Genomic DNA, 18,396 nt, shown 5'->3' on the forward strand with positions numbered 1-18,396 from the left:
CATGGGAGGTCCCGAGTTAGGTTCTCAGTGCCTCCTAAAGAAGATGAGCAAGACAGCAAGCTGATACAATGGGATGATACAGCAAGGAAACAATGAGAGACTCAACAAGCAAGAGCGGAGGTGGCTTAAGCCACTGGGTGCATAACTTCCATATGGGAGGTCCCGGGTTCAGTTCCCAGTGCCTCCTAAAAAAAAAAAATAAGGGATTCCCATACACCCTACCTGTCCCCCTCCCACATCTTCCCCAATTAATAACATCTTACAATTGTGTGATATATTTGTTACAATTGTTGTATAAATATTGAAGCATTGCTATGAATCAAGGTCTATAGTTTACATTATGGTTTGCACTTAATTCCAACGCCCTAAAAATGCCCTATGTTCCACCTTTTATTCCCTCCCCCTTCCCTCAGAACCTCTGGTAACCATTATCTTTATAACAATGTTACATATTTCTCCATTATCACAATATTAATAAATTTACTTTGTCCATGATTGTATTCTTCCTTTATGTTTGTTCATTCCTCAACCTTGAGGATTTTGGGGTGGTGATGCCGGCTCTGCTTCAGATTGGAGGGGACTTAGATCTTATGGGGCAGATGGAAGAAACTGTTTTGCTTGTGGTAGTAGATACTCTCAGTTTTTTGGGATGGGGGTTCTCAATCATCATTGTTTTGTTAGTTGTCCTGAGTGAGTCCAACAATCTGGAGAGTAGATGTTGGCTACAACTCTTCTAAGATTCAGGGCTCATCCAGCATGTAAACAGATAGAAGATTTATATAAGTCTCTGAGACATATATTTAACAGGTATAGGACTAAATATAGACTCAAATAAAAGGGGTAGAAGAATCATGTTTAGGGAAATTATAAATGAGTCTAACTCTGTTACATTGGGAAAATAGGTTGTCATATTTTAAGGTAAGGCCCACTGACAGGGTACTGATTCCAAGGGATTGTGTGCCTTGCCTATAGTGTCTAGATGGCTCTAGAGCACTCAGGAGCACCCCTATTTAAGGTTTCATTCACAGCGGCAGTTAGTGAGATCTGCCTGAGACATGTATAAGTGTAACTTCTGGAATGACCTTCTGACTCATTTTGAAATCTCTTAGCTGTAAAAACTCTTTGTATTTCATGTTTCCCCCTTTTGGTCAGGTCTTTTTCCAAATGCTGGTTGGTGCTTGGTATTTAATCCCTTGGTGCCAGGGAGGCTTATCTCTGGGAGTCATGTCCCACCCCAGGGAGGAAGGTAGCACATTTTATTTGCTGAGTTTGGCTTAGAGAGCGGCCACATTTGGGTAGCAAGATTTTCAGGAGGTAACTCTTAGGCAATAGTTACTATTAGACTAAGTTTCAATTTTACAGGAATAAAGTTCATGGTTCAATGCATTAATTTTGAGGGCTTGATGTTTTGGTCCGTTTTCTTTCATTATGTGCTGCCTATGTACTCAAGAGATTCTTGTCCCTCTATTTGAGAACATAGCAGGACTCCCCAGGATGACAGTTTAATATTTTAGTGTTTACTGTGTGGGTTCTCCACCCACTGAGGTAACACCCTATGGCAAGATGAACATGTTCATATTCCACAGAAGCATGCCCCAGGTGCACCCTTTCCCACACATCCCCCCACCACTGACATCCTGCACCTGTGATCCTCCTCTGCTGTATTTGCCAAAAGAATGTTCCCACAATTGTATTTTCAGCCACAGACCTCCACCTCCCCAGGGTTCACCTGTTCCTTTTTCCAGCCCTCCCATAGTTCCATGGATAGCCCACCCCCCTAGCCCTGCTCACCCTCACTTTCCAGCGCCATTGACCGCCCCCTCATATCCCTGCACCACTCTCACCCCCATCCAATGCCAAAACACTGCCTTCCACCTTCTCATAAGTTCTGCCCAGATTGAGTATCAGCGCACCACGCTCTATTACCTTTTTGTCTCCTGGTAACCTGTGTTCCAGACTATCTCTGTTCTGCTTGATAAGCTTAGGTTCTATCAGTGAGGCCATGTGATATTTGTCTTTTAGCGACTGGCTTACTTCACTCAAGGTCTCCAAGATTCATTTATGTTGTCATATGTGTCAGTACTTCATTCCTTTTTACAGCTGAGTAATATTCCATTGTATGTATATACCACATTTTGCTTATACATTTATCAGTTGATGGACACATGGGTTGCTTCCAACTTTTAGCAATAGTTAATAATGTTTCTATAAACATAGGTGTGCATGTATCTGTTTATGTCCTTGCTTTCAATTTTTCTGAGTTAAACCTAGTAATAGGATTGCTGGATCATATGGCAGTTTCTTTCCCATTGCAATTTTCCCCAAATATCTGCTAAACCTTGATCAATTCTTCATATTGAAAAATGAGTCAGTGCCAAGGCCCTGTAGGTTGAGAGATTGCATTTGGAGGTGCGTGGGTTTCCGAGTATCTGGATGAAAGGGTTTTATATGGGGTGACGCCACCATCCACAGCAGTTTTCTTACTTCTTCGATGTCCTTAGAGAAGCGTCATCATTTTGACCAGTAGCTACCTGACAGTCTGCGTGTAGGGGTGGTGGAGCAGCGTGGGAAGGGCCAGCTGAATCGTGTGTTATTTCATCCCCCCTTTGCATTGCTCTTTGCCCTCGATCATATCATGTCTGAGCTTCTCCAAGGTTTTGCCACACTTTCTATCCATTCTTTTTTTTTTAATTAGAGAAGTTGTAGGTGTACAGAAAGAGCATGCAGAAAACAGAGTTGCAATATGCCCTCCCCCTGTTGTAGAATTTGAGAGAAGTTCAATTATTTGAGTATAGAGAGGCCAGGACTCAGGAATGATTTTGAGAAGGAAAAATGGTTTATTGACGGCCGGCCGGACTCGGGAGCTTTCTGTTTGAATCCCGAGCCCTGAACAAGATTTTCAAATGTCTTTTATACCGCAAGGAAAGGCCAAATGGTCGCTTTGTTTCAGTTCTCAATAGGCTTCAATTAGCATATATATCTTCCACATCTTAGGTAAGCTTTTAGCATGGACTCCAGACATTCTAGATAAGCCTTTAGCATATTTGGTTTGCATTTGCCCTGAATACTTAAAGTTTATAGACCTTGCATTGTTAAACTGTTTCCTGCTCCCCAAGGGCAGGACTGCAGCCTTTCATCATCCCACACCCACAAGTCACAGATAGTTTAGATTTTCTCTGAAGAGACAAAGAGCCTGCCACCCATAGGCCACATCATTTCCCCCCTTTGCCAAAGTTTAACTTGCTAAGCTTTGGCATTATTATTGTTGGAGCTATGAGGTGGATGGCTGTTTGTTGTTTTGATTGATTATTTATCAATCTTTAGTGTAGCATCCAGGACTGTTTTTAAGAGTTTAGAAGATTTCATTCTGGACAGCAGAATCCTGGGGCGGGAGCCTCCTGCAGTCATCCTGCGGCCACCGGCGCTCACATGGATTTCCACTCAGGTTCCAGATCCATCTATTAATTTTATTTTACCCTTGAAGAGTTTACACCTTTAATTTAAAAGGGGTGCTGAAGGGAGATGGATCTCTTTTCTGTAACTGCTTCCTGCTGGCCATGGGCTGTAGTCATTGCCTAATAAGGTGTAAAACTCTTAATTTATTCTAACTGGAGGAAGATGGTTCTGGCATTCTGTACAAAGTTGGATGAAGTTTTCATATGGTTAATAAGATGTTCACTCTGAAAGAAACAAACTTAATTAAAAATTTGGAATACCCGTTTTTAAAAGAGGACACATTGGATTTCAGAGGTAGACAAGGTTAGGTGCCTATAAAGATGGCACTCCTTAAAAGCTGGTGGGAACAGCATATATATTCTTTTTTAAGTTATCCATCTTTAGAGAGAAATTGCAACAGACACTTAGCTTTGTCTGAAGACACATTCCAAGCTGTTCAATGATTGACACTCATTCGCTCTGTCAGATGCTCCTGGTGAACTGGCACTCCTTGGGCAACTGGCTTCACTCAGGATTAGAACACTAATTTGGAAATACTCTTAGTTTTCACCTGTGGGAGTGATCAGAACTACAGAATAAAGATTTTTACACCTTGGTTTTCATTGTACAATTTCTAGCAATTTTGACTTGTTCAATAGGTGACTCCCCCATCAGCAAGCAAGCCTCACTTTTGCTACACAGCAGAGTACAGCAGAATATAGAAGTTGACTGAGACTGGCTGAGACTGCCACCTTATTCTATAGACATGTTATTAACTGTTTAGAAAATGATTTTACCAGGAATTTAACATGTCTAATATACTTCTGCACTTGATCCAAAATAGAAAAGATAACATTACAATTATTAGGCATATATTTAGTACAGGATAAAAGTACAGCACTTAATATTAACTAATGTATTACTTAATGCATAAGGATTCAGAGTTGCCATTATTAGTTTTGAGTTTCAGGTTTGTAATACCTTACATGTTATCTCTCCATGAGAGCAGGCCATAATGCCAATTGTGTTTAAGTTTCACTTACAGTATCCTGGTATCATGGCTCCACTTAGCATGTTCTTCAACGCAGTGAGCAAGTTGCAGCATCCTTCATCTTAGAGAGATTTTCCAGTATCCTACTAGCCTGGTGCATAGTGCTCTCTGGCACTATGGAACAGTGCCAGTCTGGAGGCGATATCCATTGTACACTTGGCTGTACCGAGTCATTATTGGCTGCTGCAGGAGCTTGAAACTGCAATATAGTTTCCATCGACTTCAGGAGCAGAACCAGAGACTGATATAGCACATATTTTAATTGAGGGGTCAGTGACCAGCCTAGCCAATAACTCACATGGAGAGGCCACCTGTAATGTATTCAAGGCCTGGTTTGAATGCACAAGAGTTTGACAATGTTAAAGTTTATTCCTTGTTTTTATATATATTTTAAACAACTTAACGCAATACATATATCAAATGACTGTTTACGTACACAATTTTACTATGAAGATAACAATAGGTACTTTAGTAATAGAGGAAAAATATTATTTTTCATTGTTAGAATGAAAACAGAATATTTCCAATAGAATCAAGACAACTTTTTATTACGATTTACTTAAATGTGTACGTTGCAGTGGCCTTCAGACAGGTTTATTATCATGAAGTTATTTCTGCTACCAATACCAATCTAAGTTTTTTTAGTTAACAATGACTTCTACAACTAGAACTATTTAAACATTTTCAGTTTGGAAGATGTTTTACAAACTCTTTATAATTGACTATAACCACATTGACTAGCCACTTCATGTTTAAATAAACTTACAATAAATTACAATTACCAATGAAAGAAATTTACTCTTTATTTAAGAGAGCATATCTACAATCTTTTTCCTTTAGCCTAATTTCACCAATGTGAACTTACAATTTTCATTACTGTAAAGATTTTGTACATACAATGTTAATTTAGTTTATAAATTAACTATGGGGGGAAACGGACTTTGGACCAGTGGTTAGAGCATCTGTCTACCACATGGGAGGTCTGCGGTTCAAGCCCCAGGCCTCCTTGACCCGTGTGGAGCTGGCCCATGCGCAGTGCTGATGCGCGCAAGGAGTGCCCTGCCACACAGGGGTGTCCCCCGCGTAGGGGAGCCCCACGCGCAAGGAGTGCACCCGTAAGGAGAGCCGCCCAGCGAGAAGGAGGGAGCCGCCTGCTGAGGAATGGCGCCGCCCACACTTCCCGTGCCCCTGACGACAACAGAAGCGGACAAAGAAACAAGACGCAGCAAAAAAGACACAGAAAACAGACAACCGGGGGAGGGGAGGGGAATTAAATAAATAAAAATAAATCTTTAAAAAAAAAAAATTAACTATGGGAGATTACACTCAAGTTAAATAAAATTGAAACCATAATAGTTTATGCAAGGAATGTTCTTTTTCCCTTACAGGAAGCTAAAAACTTCTTTTCTTTGTTTAAGTTATGAAAATTAATAATTTAAAAGCATACTGACTACCAGGTTTTCAAACACATGCATACTGACTACCAGGTTTTAAAACACATGCATACTGACTACCAGGTTTTAAAACACATTACACAATTACTTATTTTTTTTAAAATCATAACCCAGAAAAGATCTCTCTATAGTTTTTATGGACTTTACTTACTGAAATTTGTTAATAGAGCCACTAATTACCTTTATTTTGTTGGAAAGAAATCTTCTGGAAGAAAATAAGGCTCACCAGATTGTGGAGAAGAAAATAATTTATTCTCAATCTTGCAAGAAGGGGCACAGAGCCAGATATGGCTGGTGCCCCGAACAAAGAAAAATGACACAATTTATACCCCTAAGCCTAGCATGCAAGCTCTTCCTGTTTTTCCATAGATTGGATACTTCAGAAGTTACAGCTTATCTGAGATTTAACTTTCCCACGCAAAAGTTTTATTTAACTGCTTCCTCTATCACATTCCAACCATTTTAGTTTTTACCTGCTCCCCCCTTTGTCAAATAAGGAATAGAATTTAGTGCTGAAATGGCACCGACTTAGCTCCTTCTTGGGCATCCTTCCACTGCCCATAGGACTGGCCTAAACTGGTCTCCTCCACTGCTGTCCAACCCAGGAGTGGGAGACTGAGGCAGCAGGCCGCCAGGTTACATCAACATTTTTCTTATGTGAAAATTAACCTAATCTTTGTTTTTTTTGCATTTTATGGCTGACAAAAGGTTTAAACTGGGAAATTACCAGGCAAACTGATTCTTAATTCCCTAGCCTAGTATAGGTTTAATCTGCTACACCCAGTCTTGCCTTTAAAGCTCTTGCAAAGAGGAGGCCCTTTCCCAATTGTTTCTATAATCAGATTTCTATGACTTTTTCATCCTGCTTAGTTTAATTTGGGCTTTAAGAATATTTATTTACATATATAACTGCATATTTAATTAACAATTTGAATAGAGCTCTTTTAAGAATTTTCATTTGTTAATTTGATATTATTATCCTGATGTATGAAGACATACACTGAGCAAATGGGCAGACACAAAGAGTTAGACACAGAAACAAAACTCATTGATATTATTTATAATTTGCATTATTTTATATACTGTTTAGCTTAATTTGGGGTCCCGAAATATATATTACTTATAACTGCATATTTAACCTCAACAATTTGAGCAAATAGGCAGACATGAATAGTTTGACACAACAACATAACTTTAGTTACTTTAAACTTCTAATTCTTACAAAACAAGTGTGACTGCAAAACATTTCAAAGACTCTTGAAACTCTTAATTTGCACTATGACTGTGCAGTTTTATACTATGACTATGCAGTTTTACACAAGAATTTTCTTTCTTAATGGATTGTAACCAAAATGTTCTCAATGCTTTAGCACTTTTTTTGTTTCAGAACTTTATATTTTACTTTGAATTTAGCAGAATTTTGGATAAGCAACAAGATTAATTTTATATATATTTACTGAGGCTATTTGAAGCCTCAGGGAGACAGACTGCTTTCTCTCATGAATTACCACTCTTAGGAACACTGACCATCAAGGCAGGAGACTTCTCCCCCTCCACCCCCCTTTTTGATTTTGGAGATAATAAAACTCCAGTGGTCATTTAACCTTATTCTATCAGGCAGCAATTTATTTAGTTTACACTTGAATTCATGAGAGAAAGGGTTACTAATACCAGGAGAGGAGACAGTGATGTCCCAGCTCTTCTCTGGCCTATAGGGGCAGAAGCTATTATGAAATAACCATAGGCAAAGGCAAGGGGTGAGGTTAGACTTGAAGTAACCATAAACTAAGGAAAGGTAAAGTTTAGAGTTTACACTTAATAATTTCAAGCTAAATTCACCCAGCCATAATTTCAGTTATTACCTTTCCACTGTTTTATAACATAAATGCATTTATAAATGATTTTAACTCTTAGTTACAGTTTTTATTAATTTTTTTAAAAACCTATTAATTTTATAATACCTTTAAATACCTTTCATTCGACTTATAACATATTAAATGAACTTAACCATTACTTTAATTTTTCCTTTAAAGTAAGAGAATAAATCTCTTGCAGTTAGTTTGAAATAAAAAGCTATTTTTCAGGATTTGATTTCTAGAACATAAATGTTCTTTTAAAAGAGGTAAGACTCTTCTTCAAACACTGACGAAATGATGAGGTTAAAGCACAAGAAGCTATTTTGTAAAGATTTTCTTTGTATATTGATCTTACTCAATTTTAATCATAAAAATTTTCCTTCCACAAACCTTCTACACTTTCAGTATTCATTCAGGTTCTGTCCCACACTCTACTCTTCCCAATAATCAATCATTTTATCTTAGGACAAAATCATCTTCTGTTTCCTTAACAATAAAACACACTCCAGGGAAACGGACTTGGCCCAGTGGTTAGGGCGTCCGTCTACCACATGGGAGGTCCGCAGTTCAAACCCCAGGCCTCCTTGACCCGTGTGGAGCTGGCCCATGCGCAGTGCTGATGCGCGCAAGGAGTGCCCTGCCACGCAGGGGTGTCCCCCGCGTAGGGGAGCCCCACGCGCAAGGAGTGCACCTGTAAGGAGAGCCGCCCAGTGCGAAAGAAAGTGCAGCCTGCCGAGGAATGGCGCCGCCCACACTTCCCGTGCCGCTGACGATAACAGAAGCGGACAAAGAAACAAGACGCAGCAAAAAGACACAGAAAACAGACAACCGGGGAGGGGAGGGGAATTAAATAAATAAAAATAAATCTTTAAAAAAAAAAAAAACACACTCCATATATCCCACATACTAAGTTACCAGGCAAACTTCTTACAACATATAATTGCCATTAATACTAAACAAGTTTGTTAAAATAATGAACTTTTCTTCACTTTAAATACTTAGTAGCATGTAATACCAGAAACAGTTTTTTTGGAAGCAAGTTGGCAGGGGAGACTGGCTGCCGAATAAGTTTGTTATAAAATTGCCTTTTATTATTATTATTATCAATTCAGTTTTTGTTAAATAATGACCTTCTGCAATTAGCCATTTAAATACCTTAATTTAAACAATGCTTTGTAAAACTTTTATAATTATTTATACCCTTAAGACAAATTTTACCTTCACAGAACACATTCTCTTACTTTAAGTTACTACAATACCTTCTAAGAACCTGGGCAGAATGCAAAGGTATTTTGGCTTTGACACCCTAAGGAGGGAAATTTACTGCATTTATTCTGATTCTGCTTTTCACCCCCTTCACTTCCCCCCCTTCCAGGCAGTCGGGTGCACAACAAACAGGAATGCGGCTTATGAATAGAAGGGTGGACTCCCTGGAAAGGGGCAAGCCGCTCCCCCCTTTCCAGCTTTCAGCCAAAATGGGCAGACAAAACCTACTCAAATTTGGCAACTCTCCCGGGGACCCAGCCACCCTGACTGGGACATCCCCAACAAAGTTGGGTGCGTGGCGCGGACACAGATGGCCTCCAAGCCCCGGCAAAGGGCCAGACCAGAGACAAGACAGCAGAGCATGCACAAACATCTAGACTCCGCAAACATCCAGACTCCTCAGCTTTTGCCCCAGAATCATTTCACCCCCTTGCCAATGGCAAGGGAGGGCTCCAGCTCAGCTGTAATTCTACTTTACATAAGGACACAACTCCAACACTAGCATTGAGCTAACACAGACAGAAGCACAAAGGTCACTAATCTGACCCACAAGTTTATATATTTATTTTCACCATGGCTGCCCCCACAGCCATCACAAACTTCAGAACACTTAACATTTGGTATAAAGCAAATTCATTCACAAATTAGCACCATAACAAAAGATTTCAGCTAGACTTTTTCCACTGTTTAAACTTTACACCCAGACCAAGCTCCACCAGAAAAGCCGATCCATTTTCCTGTAACCAAGTTTTGTTTTCCTTAATCTAGACCAATTTCCAGGACATTAGGACTTGAACCTATAAATAGCCCTTCCTATTAAAATCGTGACTCCACTCCTTTAGTGGATATAAGACCAGTACCAGATTCTAACATGCAGTTAGACAAACCCAAAACACCAGGGTTTTTCTCCTTTTCCCAAGCCTAGAGAGAACGGCTTCCCCCCAACCTTCTGGGGCTACTAGGGTTCTCTTCGGAGGTGATCAGCCTCCCCTTCCTAGCAATTAAAGCTAGGGCCTTCCAGACTGTGCTCACCTGGGGAGTCTTACCTTCTTCCATGTTCTGAGTTCTTTTTCGTTCCCAGAATCTTTCTCTTCAGACCTTCCATTGCCCTCGATTTTTGTCGGGAAGATTCTGGTGGAGCCCACATCTTTTCTGGATTAAATTTAATCCAGGGGCGCCCAGATTTGGGGTTCACCTGAGTCCTCCTGGCTTCCTCGGGGATTTGGAAGGGGCAGCAAAATGCTACCGTCTCTGGCCTTCATTTGTTGTCCCGGCGGAGTCGCCAAAAATGTTGTAGAATTTGAGAGAAGTTCAATTATTTGAGTATAGAGAGGCCAGGACTCAGGAATGATTTTGAGAAGGAAAAATGGTTTATTGACGGCCAGCCGGACTCGGGAGCTTTCTGTTTGAATCCCGAGCCCTGAACAAGATTTTCAAATGTCTTTTATACCGCAAGGAAAGGCCAAATGGTCGCTTTGTTTCAGTTCTCAATAGGCTTCAATTAGCATATATATCTTCCACATCTTAGGTAAGCTTTTAGCATGGACTCCAGACATTCTAGATAAGCCTTTAGCATATTTGGTTTGCATTTGCCCTGAATACTTAAAGTTTATAGACCTTGCATTGTTAAACTGTTTCCTGCTCCCCAAGGGCAGGACTGCAGCCTTTCATCATCCCACACCCACAAGTCACAGATAGTTTAGATTATCTCTGAAGAGACAAAGAGCTTGTCACCCATAGCCCACATCACCCCCCCACACACACTCAGTTTTCCCTATTATTAATCCTTTGCACTAGTGTGGTTCCTTTGTTCCAACTGATGAAGCAATATTATTTTCATAATACCATTAACCGTAATAGTCCATGGTTTACCTTAGGGTTCAACCCATTCATTTTTGTAATCTCTCACCCACTGCTGCCCCTTCCCTTTCTCTGGGCTGTTATAGTTATTACTGTTATTACTCTTGATGGGTTCTTGGGAGAGAGCAAAGACAAGTACCTGTTCTATTCTTTGTCTTGTCCTGGAACCTGGAAGCATTCATTTTGTTAAAGAAGAACCTGAGTCCTAGAGAAGTTTTATACTCCCAGTTTGCCCTGCCTTTAATAAAGTCATTTCTTTAAAAGTTGACAAGGTCATTGGAAGGATGTGGGTAGTGTAAATTCTCCTTCTGCTTAAAAAAAAAAAAAAGAAAGGTGATTTCTCTTTGCAGTAAATATTTTCTTCGTGTCAGTATTGTTTTAGTACATTGGCATTAAGACTAATCGAAAAGTGATACTGTTGTAGAATTTGAGAGAGGTTCAATTATTTGCGTATAGAGAGGCCAGGACTCAGGAATGATTTTGAGAAGGAAAAATGGTTTATTGACGCCTGGCCGGACTCGGGACTTTTCTGTTTCAATCCTGAGCCCTGAACAAGATTTTTGAGTCCCTTTTATACAGAGAGGAAAGGCCAAATGGTCCTTTTGTTTCAGTTCTCAATAGGCTTGAATTAGCATGTATTTCCACATCTTAGGTAAGCTTTTAGCATGGACCTCAGGCATTCTATAAGCTTTTAAGCATATTTGGTTTGCATTTCCCCTGAATACTTAAAGTTTATAGACCTTGCATTGTTAAACTGTTTCCTGGTCACCAAGGGCAGGACTGCAGCCTTTTATCATCCCACACCCACAAGTCACAGATAGTTTAGGTTATCTCTGAAGAGACAAAGAGCCTACCACCCATAGCCCACATCAATACCGAGGCAGGCTGGCATAGTGAGAGATGGAAGGCAGCTGGACGGGCAGACAACATGGCTGGCAGACTGCGTGGCCATGAGACCCCACCCAGGAACCTTCTGAGGAGAAGGCTCCTGGAACGACCCTGCGAGATCCCGGCGACGAGGATCTCATTTGGAATGAGAATCCCGGTCGGAGTCAAGGGAAAGCCCTGGATACTCTCATTGGCCCCCTGAAAAATGACAGATGGGGCAACCAATCAGAACAGCAAACAGCTGGGGTCCTGTCCCAACATTAGGAAGGAGGAGAAGGAAAGACTGTAAAAGCCCTGACCTGGAGCCCCATGCGGGCAACTTACCCTACAGTACTCCTGCCATCTATACTTTGGGCTGTGTACTTTTCTTGTTTTCTTGTTTCTTAATAAACTCTTGCCTATGCTATGGTGTGTCCTTAAATTCTTTTATACGACATAAACCAAGAACCTAGAAGCTCAGAACCCAGAGCCATCTGGCAATAATACTATCTCCAGAATTCCAACAGTAGCATTTTGAGGGGGTGCCAGGTGCTCCTGGGGTCACTCTGGGGAAGTTTCTGACTTTCCAATGCACTCTGTCCCTCCACCATTGATAGATCAAATGAAGATTTTTATCAGGTGAAAGAGAGTAACAAATTCCAACAGGTAAGTGGCATGTGAGCTCTGACATACATTTCAGTATTTGGTTCTAGTCTTGGCTCTGCCTGTAGCTGTGACAACTTGGCTCGAAGGTCCTCATCAGTCATTAGGTGTGGATCAGGGACCCGCAAGTACAGGGTTGGGGTCTTGTTTGTTCTCCATGCCTGGCTCAGTGTCTGCCCCACAACAGTTGCTCCACCCATCTTTGCTGAGTGAACAGATGGCTAACTGGCAAAAGACTCTTCCAGGCCTACTATTCTAGAAAATCAGTTGCTCTTAATCTAATTAAATGGACTAGGTTTGGTTGAAGAGCTAGATTTAGTGAGTTTTTTATCTTTTTATTTCAGAATAATTTCAAATTTACACAGAATTGTAAGAACAAAACAATTAGTATACCCTTCATCGAGATGCATCAAGTGTGAACTTTTGTTCACATTTACTCGTACTTTTTTTAAAATATATTTTTATTGAAGTATATCATTCAAACATGAACATGCATAAACAATAAATATATAGTAAAAATTGTGAACTTACAAAATAAACATACATAATATCATACAGGGGTCTCATACTTCACCCCTCACACTTTGCATTGTTGTAAAACATTTGTTACAAACTATGCAAGAGTATCATCAGAATATTACTACCAATTGTAGTCCATATCTTACATTTGGTGTATTTTTCCCCAACCCACATTATTTTTTTTTAAATATATTTTTGTTCCAGAGGTTGTAAACTTGCAAAACGATCATACAGATGTGTAGATTTCCCGTACAACATCATTTCACTGACATACCACACCATGGTGGAACATTTGTTATAGATTGAGACAACATCATCAGACCATTACCACCAACCATGAACTTTAGCATACATTTGGCACACTTTTTCTCTACACCTCCATTATCAACACAGTACAGCTTTGGCATTGATGCAAGAATATTACAGTATTGCTGTTAACCACGGTCTATAGGTCATACCAATTAGAGTTTTCCCATGCTTCTCCATATTCCCATCACCCTGCAGTAGTGACATACATCTGCTCTGGCTCATAGAAAGACTCTCTTGCATTTGTACTTATCTCTTTTTTATGAACCATTTGAGTCTACATGGCAGAAGTCTTGCTCCTTCACCCGTAAATATTTCAGCACGTGTTTTCTAAAAATAAGGACATTCTCTTATATACAGTACAGTTAACAAATTAAGGAAGTTTAATGTTGTACAATATTATTATCTAATCTACGGATCTTTTCACAGTTTTCCAATAAGTTACTTTGTCACTGTTTTCTCCCAATCCAAGATCCAATCCAGGAGCTTTGAATTACACTTTGTTGTCTTATGACACTTCTTTTGTCTCTTTTAACTGGAGTAATTTGTCTTCATCTTCCATGACTCTGGCACATTTAAAGTGTCTAACCAATTGTTTTGCAGAATGTTCTTCAGTTTGGGTTTGTCTGGTATTCATGATTAGACTAAAATGATGCATTTTTGACAGGAATATCACAGAAGTGAAGTGTCCTTCCTCTCAGGAAGGATATGAAGATTGCATTTGCTAGGTTTCTCCATTTTTCCCTTTGTAATTAATAAGTAATCTGTGGAGAGCTATCTTGAGACTATGTAAATATGCTGTTCTTCATCAAATTGTTACCCAATACTTTACCATCCATTAACCATCCTCCCTTGAATCCTTTTATACTCCGGTGTTTGCAAAATTTTTAAACACACAGGAAAATAATCCTTCTATTTAGTTACTGCAAAATTCATTTATTTGGGGTGACATTTAAAATTTGTGATCATCTACATGTGATAGATCTGGGGCCATAGTTCAAAACAGATAGTATGACTTGTTTTAATATTGAAGATTCATTGTGAAATATAGGCTAACAATGATTGTAACTTTAAAAAGTTAATAAAGATAAAATTCAAAGAAGCTTATGTCCCCTCAGAGTCCATTCTACAGTATGATAGTTTAGGAAATAAAAATAAAATTAATGAGCATGTTACTTATAGCCTAGGCTATAACATATATGGTACTTAAGAATAGCAAAATAATAATTTTCTTTTTTAGGAGTTACTGGGGATTGAACCCAGGACCTCTTATATGCAAAGCAGGCACTCAGCCGCCGGCTACACCTGCTTCATTTTTTTTTTTTTTTCAAACTCACTGAAAAGATACTAAAGTTTCAGGTTTTGCTAGACAGGATGGATTAGTCTCCCATGCTGTGCTCTGTTTTCAAGTACAGGAACCACTGCATTTCCTTCTTTCTTTTTCTCTTTTAACCAGTCTTTTCTCTCACTCTTCATTGTTGGCAAAAACTCTTAACTTCAGGCTAACTATGAGAAAAACATCAGACAAACCCAAATTGAGGGTCCTTTTACAAAATGCCCGATCAGTATTCCTCAAAACAGTCAAAGTCATTAAAAAAAGAGGAAGTCTGAGAAATTCTCAGCTCAGAGGAGCTGAAGGAGACTTGATGACTAAATGTCATGTGGGATCCTGGAACAGAGTAAGGACATCAGGGAAAATATCAATACTGGTTCATTAATTGTGATATTACTAGTTCACTAATACATAAGATGTTAATGATAGAGGAAACTGGATGTGGGGTATATGGGAACTCTGTACTGTCTTGACACCTTTTTTTATAAATCTAAAACTACTCTAAAATAGAGAGTTTATTAAGAAAAGAATGGGGAAGTGGATTTGACTCAACAGATAGAGCATCCGCCTACCACACAGGAGGTCCAGGGTTCAAACCCAGGGCCTCCTGACCCGTATGATGAGCTGGCCCACGCACAGTGCTGATGTGTGCAAGGAGTGCCGTGCCATACAGGGTGTCCCCCACATCGGGGAGGCCCACGTGCAAGGAGTGCGCCCCGTAAGGAGAGCTGCCCAGCACGAAAAAAGTGCAACCTGTCCAGAAGTGGCACCGAACACATAACACATGGAGAGCTGACACAGTAGGATGATGCAACAAAAAAAGACACAGATTCCTGGTGCTGCTGACAAGAATACAAGCGGACACAGAAGAACACACAGCGAATGGACACAGAGAGCAGACAATGGGGAGGGGGCAGGGAAGGGGGGAGAAATTTAAAAAAATACCTTTTTTTTTTAAAAAAAGAAAAAAGAATGGAGAATCTTCTTAGATACAACCATGAAAGGTGTCAAAATATATGAAGTGAAAAGAATAAAAATAAAATATACATATATATGAAGTGAAAAAAGCAAGATGCTGAACAGTAGGTTTAATATGCTCTCCTTAAGGGAGAAGGAAAATAAATATTTACTCATATTTGTTTGTATTTGCTTAAAGAAACACTGCACAGATGCATAAGAAATTAATACATATGGCTTCCTCAGGGCAGGTCTGACAAGCTTCTGCACATCAGGCTCATAACGTTTGATTGGAGCACAGTCATGATCATTTGTTTCTGTGTTCTCTAGGGCTGCTCTCACACTTTATTGGCAGAGTGGAGTCTTTGCGACAGAGACGACATGTCCCGCAAAGCTCAAAGGTTTACTCTTCTCTCCTTTATAGACCCCTGCTTTAAGGGGTTGTAGAAGGAATGGGTTCCATGGGGACTGAATGGAAGCAAGACTTTTCCACATAGATCTTGTTTTGTTATTTAAAGTATGTGAAGACATAACCTATCAAAAAACTTTTTCTTTTTTTTTTTTTAATTTAAAAAAACCATGCACCGGAAGTAGCTTTTCAGATGTTGCTGGTCTCAGGCATTTGCTAAGCTCATTCTGTGGTCTGGTCAGATTGTCAGGAGTCTTCAAAATTCCATCTCAACTCTTTGGTTACAGGAACTATTGATGCTGCCCAAACCTGGAATCTATTACTTCCCCTGGGAAGTCAGTGCTGGCCACGTTCCTGATGGGGGCACCCTGAGAACGTTTGGCAGGTGAGAATGGTTGTTTTTGCACATGGGGGGATGTTTAAATGGCTTTCCCTTCCAAAAACATTTAAAATTGTTTGGTTGTAATTCTGCCTAATTTTTTTTTTAAGATTTATTTTATTTATTCTGCCCCCACACACACACATACCATTCGCCCTGATGTCTGCTCTCTGTGTCCATTCACTGTGTGTTCTTCTGTGTCTGCTTGGATTCTCATTAGGCAGCTCCAGGAACCGATCCTGGGACCTTCCAGAGTGGGAAAGAGGCAATTACTCTCTTGTGCCACCTCAAGTCCCTGTTCTGCTCCGTCTTCTTATTTTCTCTCCTCCATGTCCCTTGTTGTGTCATCTTGCTGCGCCAGCTCTCCACATCAGACGGCACTCCTGTGTGGGGCGGCTTTCCCACACTGGGTGGCATTCCCACCCAGGGGTCACTCCTGTGCGGGGCAGCATTCCAGCATGGGCCAGATCATTGTAATCATTGTGTGGGCCAGCTTGTCCTTACCAGGAGGCCCTGGGTATCGAACCCTGGATCTCCTTTATGGTAGATGGGAGCCCAAATGATTAAGCCACATCCGTGTACCCCTAATTATTTTTAAAATGCTAAAAAGTTATATTTATTATAAAAAATACAGAGAATGGATGTAACTCAAGTGGTTGAGCACCTACTTCCCATGTACGAGGTCCCAGATTGATCCCCGATACCTCCTGAAGAATAAACAAATGAAAAAACCAACTCTCATTAGGAGCAGATGTAACTGTGGTTGAGCACCTCCTTCCCATGTACGAAGTCCTAGGTTCAATCCCCAGTACCTCCTTAAAAAAAGTGCAGATAGTCCATAAAGGTGTAAAGAAGGGAAGCGAAAATCGTCTGGAATCCCACTACCCAGACAACCACTGCTAACCTTTTGCTGAATATCTTTACAGACATTTTCATGTCGATATGTCCATATATACCTTTGTGTGTGTATTCATATAGATCACATGCTAGCCATCTGTTGCTGTGTAACATACTACCCCAAAATTTCATGGCATAAAAACTACCCCAAAATTTAGTGGCATAAAATGACAACACATGTTATCATCTCATAGTTCCTGGGGGTCAGGAATTTGAGTGGCTTAGCTGGGTGGTTCTGGCTCAGGTGTCCCCGTGAGATCGCAGTCAGCGTGTTTCCTGGGGCTGCCACATCTGAAGGCTCGAATGGGGCTGGGGGATTGGCTTCCAGGGTGGCTCACTCACATGCTTGGCAGGTTGGTGCAGGTTTTGTGATATTCGCACAAGCTTTTGAATGCTGGGAGGTGAGAATCCTTGTGAGCCACATGCATCCATGGGAAAGATTTTAACCTCTTTTGTAAAATTTATGACTTCCGTTAGTTTTTACTTATTTGCCTATGGTAGGCCTAGGTACATGCTAAATATGTAGATCTACATCGTCAATTTTAACGGGTGTATTTTGTTTCATTGTGTAGCTACGCTATACTTTATTTAACCACTCCTTTAGTGATTTTTGACAAAGGCATCGGTATAATTCAGCAAGGGAAGGACAGTCATTTCAACAGATGGTGGTGCTGGAACTACTTAATATACTTACGGAAAAAGAAAAAATAAACTTCCTTGATGCCTACCTCACATCATACAAAAAGTAATAATTTAAACGGAATCATAGATATACCAGCTAAAACTATAAACTATCCAGAAGTAAAAAGAAAATCTTTACAACCTTGAGGTAGGCAATGATTTCTTATATGAGACAAAGAAAGCAAAAACCGTGAAAGAAAAAAGTGAATAAATTAAAAGTCAACAATTTAACTTTGGATTTCAACATAGTTAAAAACTGTGCTCAGCAAAAGTTATCACCAAGAAAATTTATTTTTTTATTTTTTATTTATTTCTCTCCTCTTCCCCGCGTGCCCCCCCCCATTGTCTGCTCTCTGTCCATTTGCTGTGTGTTCTGCGTTTGCTTGTATTCTCAGGCGGCACAGGGAAACTGTGTCTCTTTTTTATCGAGTCGTCTTGCTGTATCAGCTCTCTGTGTGTGCGG

The 18,396-nt window shown here is 40.1% G+C and overlaps 1 protein-coding gene across 2 annotated transcripts in view; it reads left to right on the top strand.

Moving 5' to 3' along the window:
• Nucleotides 1-18,396, top strand: part of TEN1 (TEN1 subunit of CST complex) — a 41,980-nt gene that overhangs the window by 2,786 nt on the left and 20,798 nt on the right. The window contains exons 1-2 of one of the 2 annotated variants that reach the window (XM_004454449.5): nucleotides 16,023-16,084; nucleotides 16,264-16,361. In XM_004454449.5, the coding sequence (XP_004454506.2) occupies nucleotides 16,040-16,084; nucleotides 16,264-16,361 (143 nt within the window). In that variant the 5' untranslated portion in view covers nucleotides 16,023-16,039. Of the gene's footprint in view, nucleotides 1-16,022; nucleotides 16,085-16,263; nucleotides 16,362-18,396 lie in introns of those variants that run through there. The other variant, XM_058284768.2, reaches the window with a different exon arrangement.

The sequence above is a fragment of the Dasypus novemcinctus genome, chromosome 21 (genome assembly GCF_030445035.2).
Source record: "Dasypus novemcinctus isolate mDasNov1 chromosome 21, mDasNov1.1.hap2, whole genome shotgun sequence".
Classification (NCBI taxonomy): domain Eukaryota; kingdom Metazoa; phylum Chordata; class Mammalia; order Cingulata; family Dasypodidae; genus Dasypus; species Dasypus novemcinctus.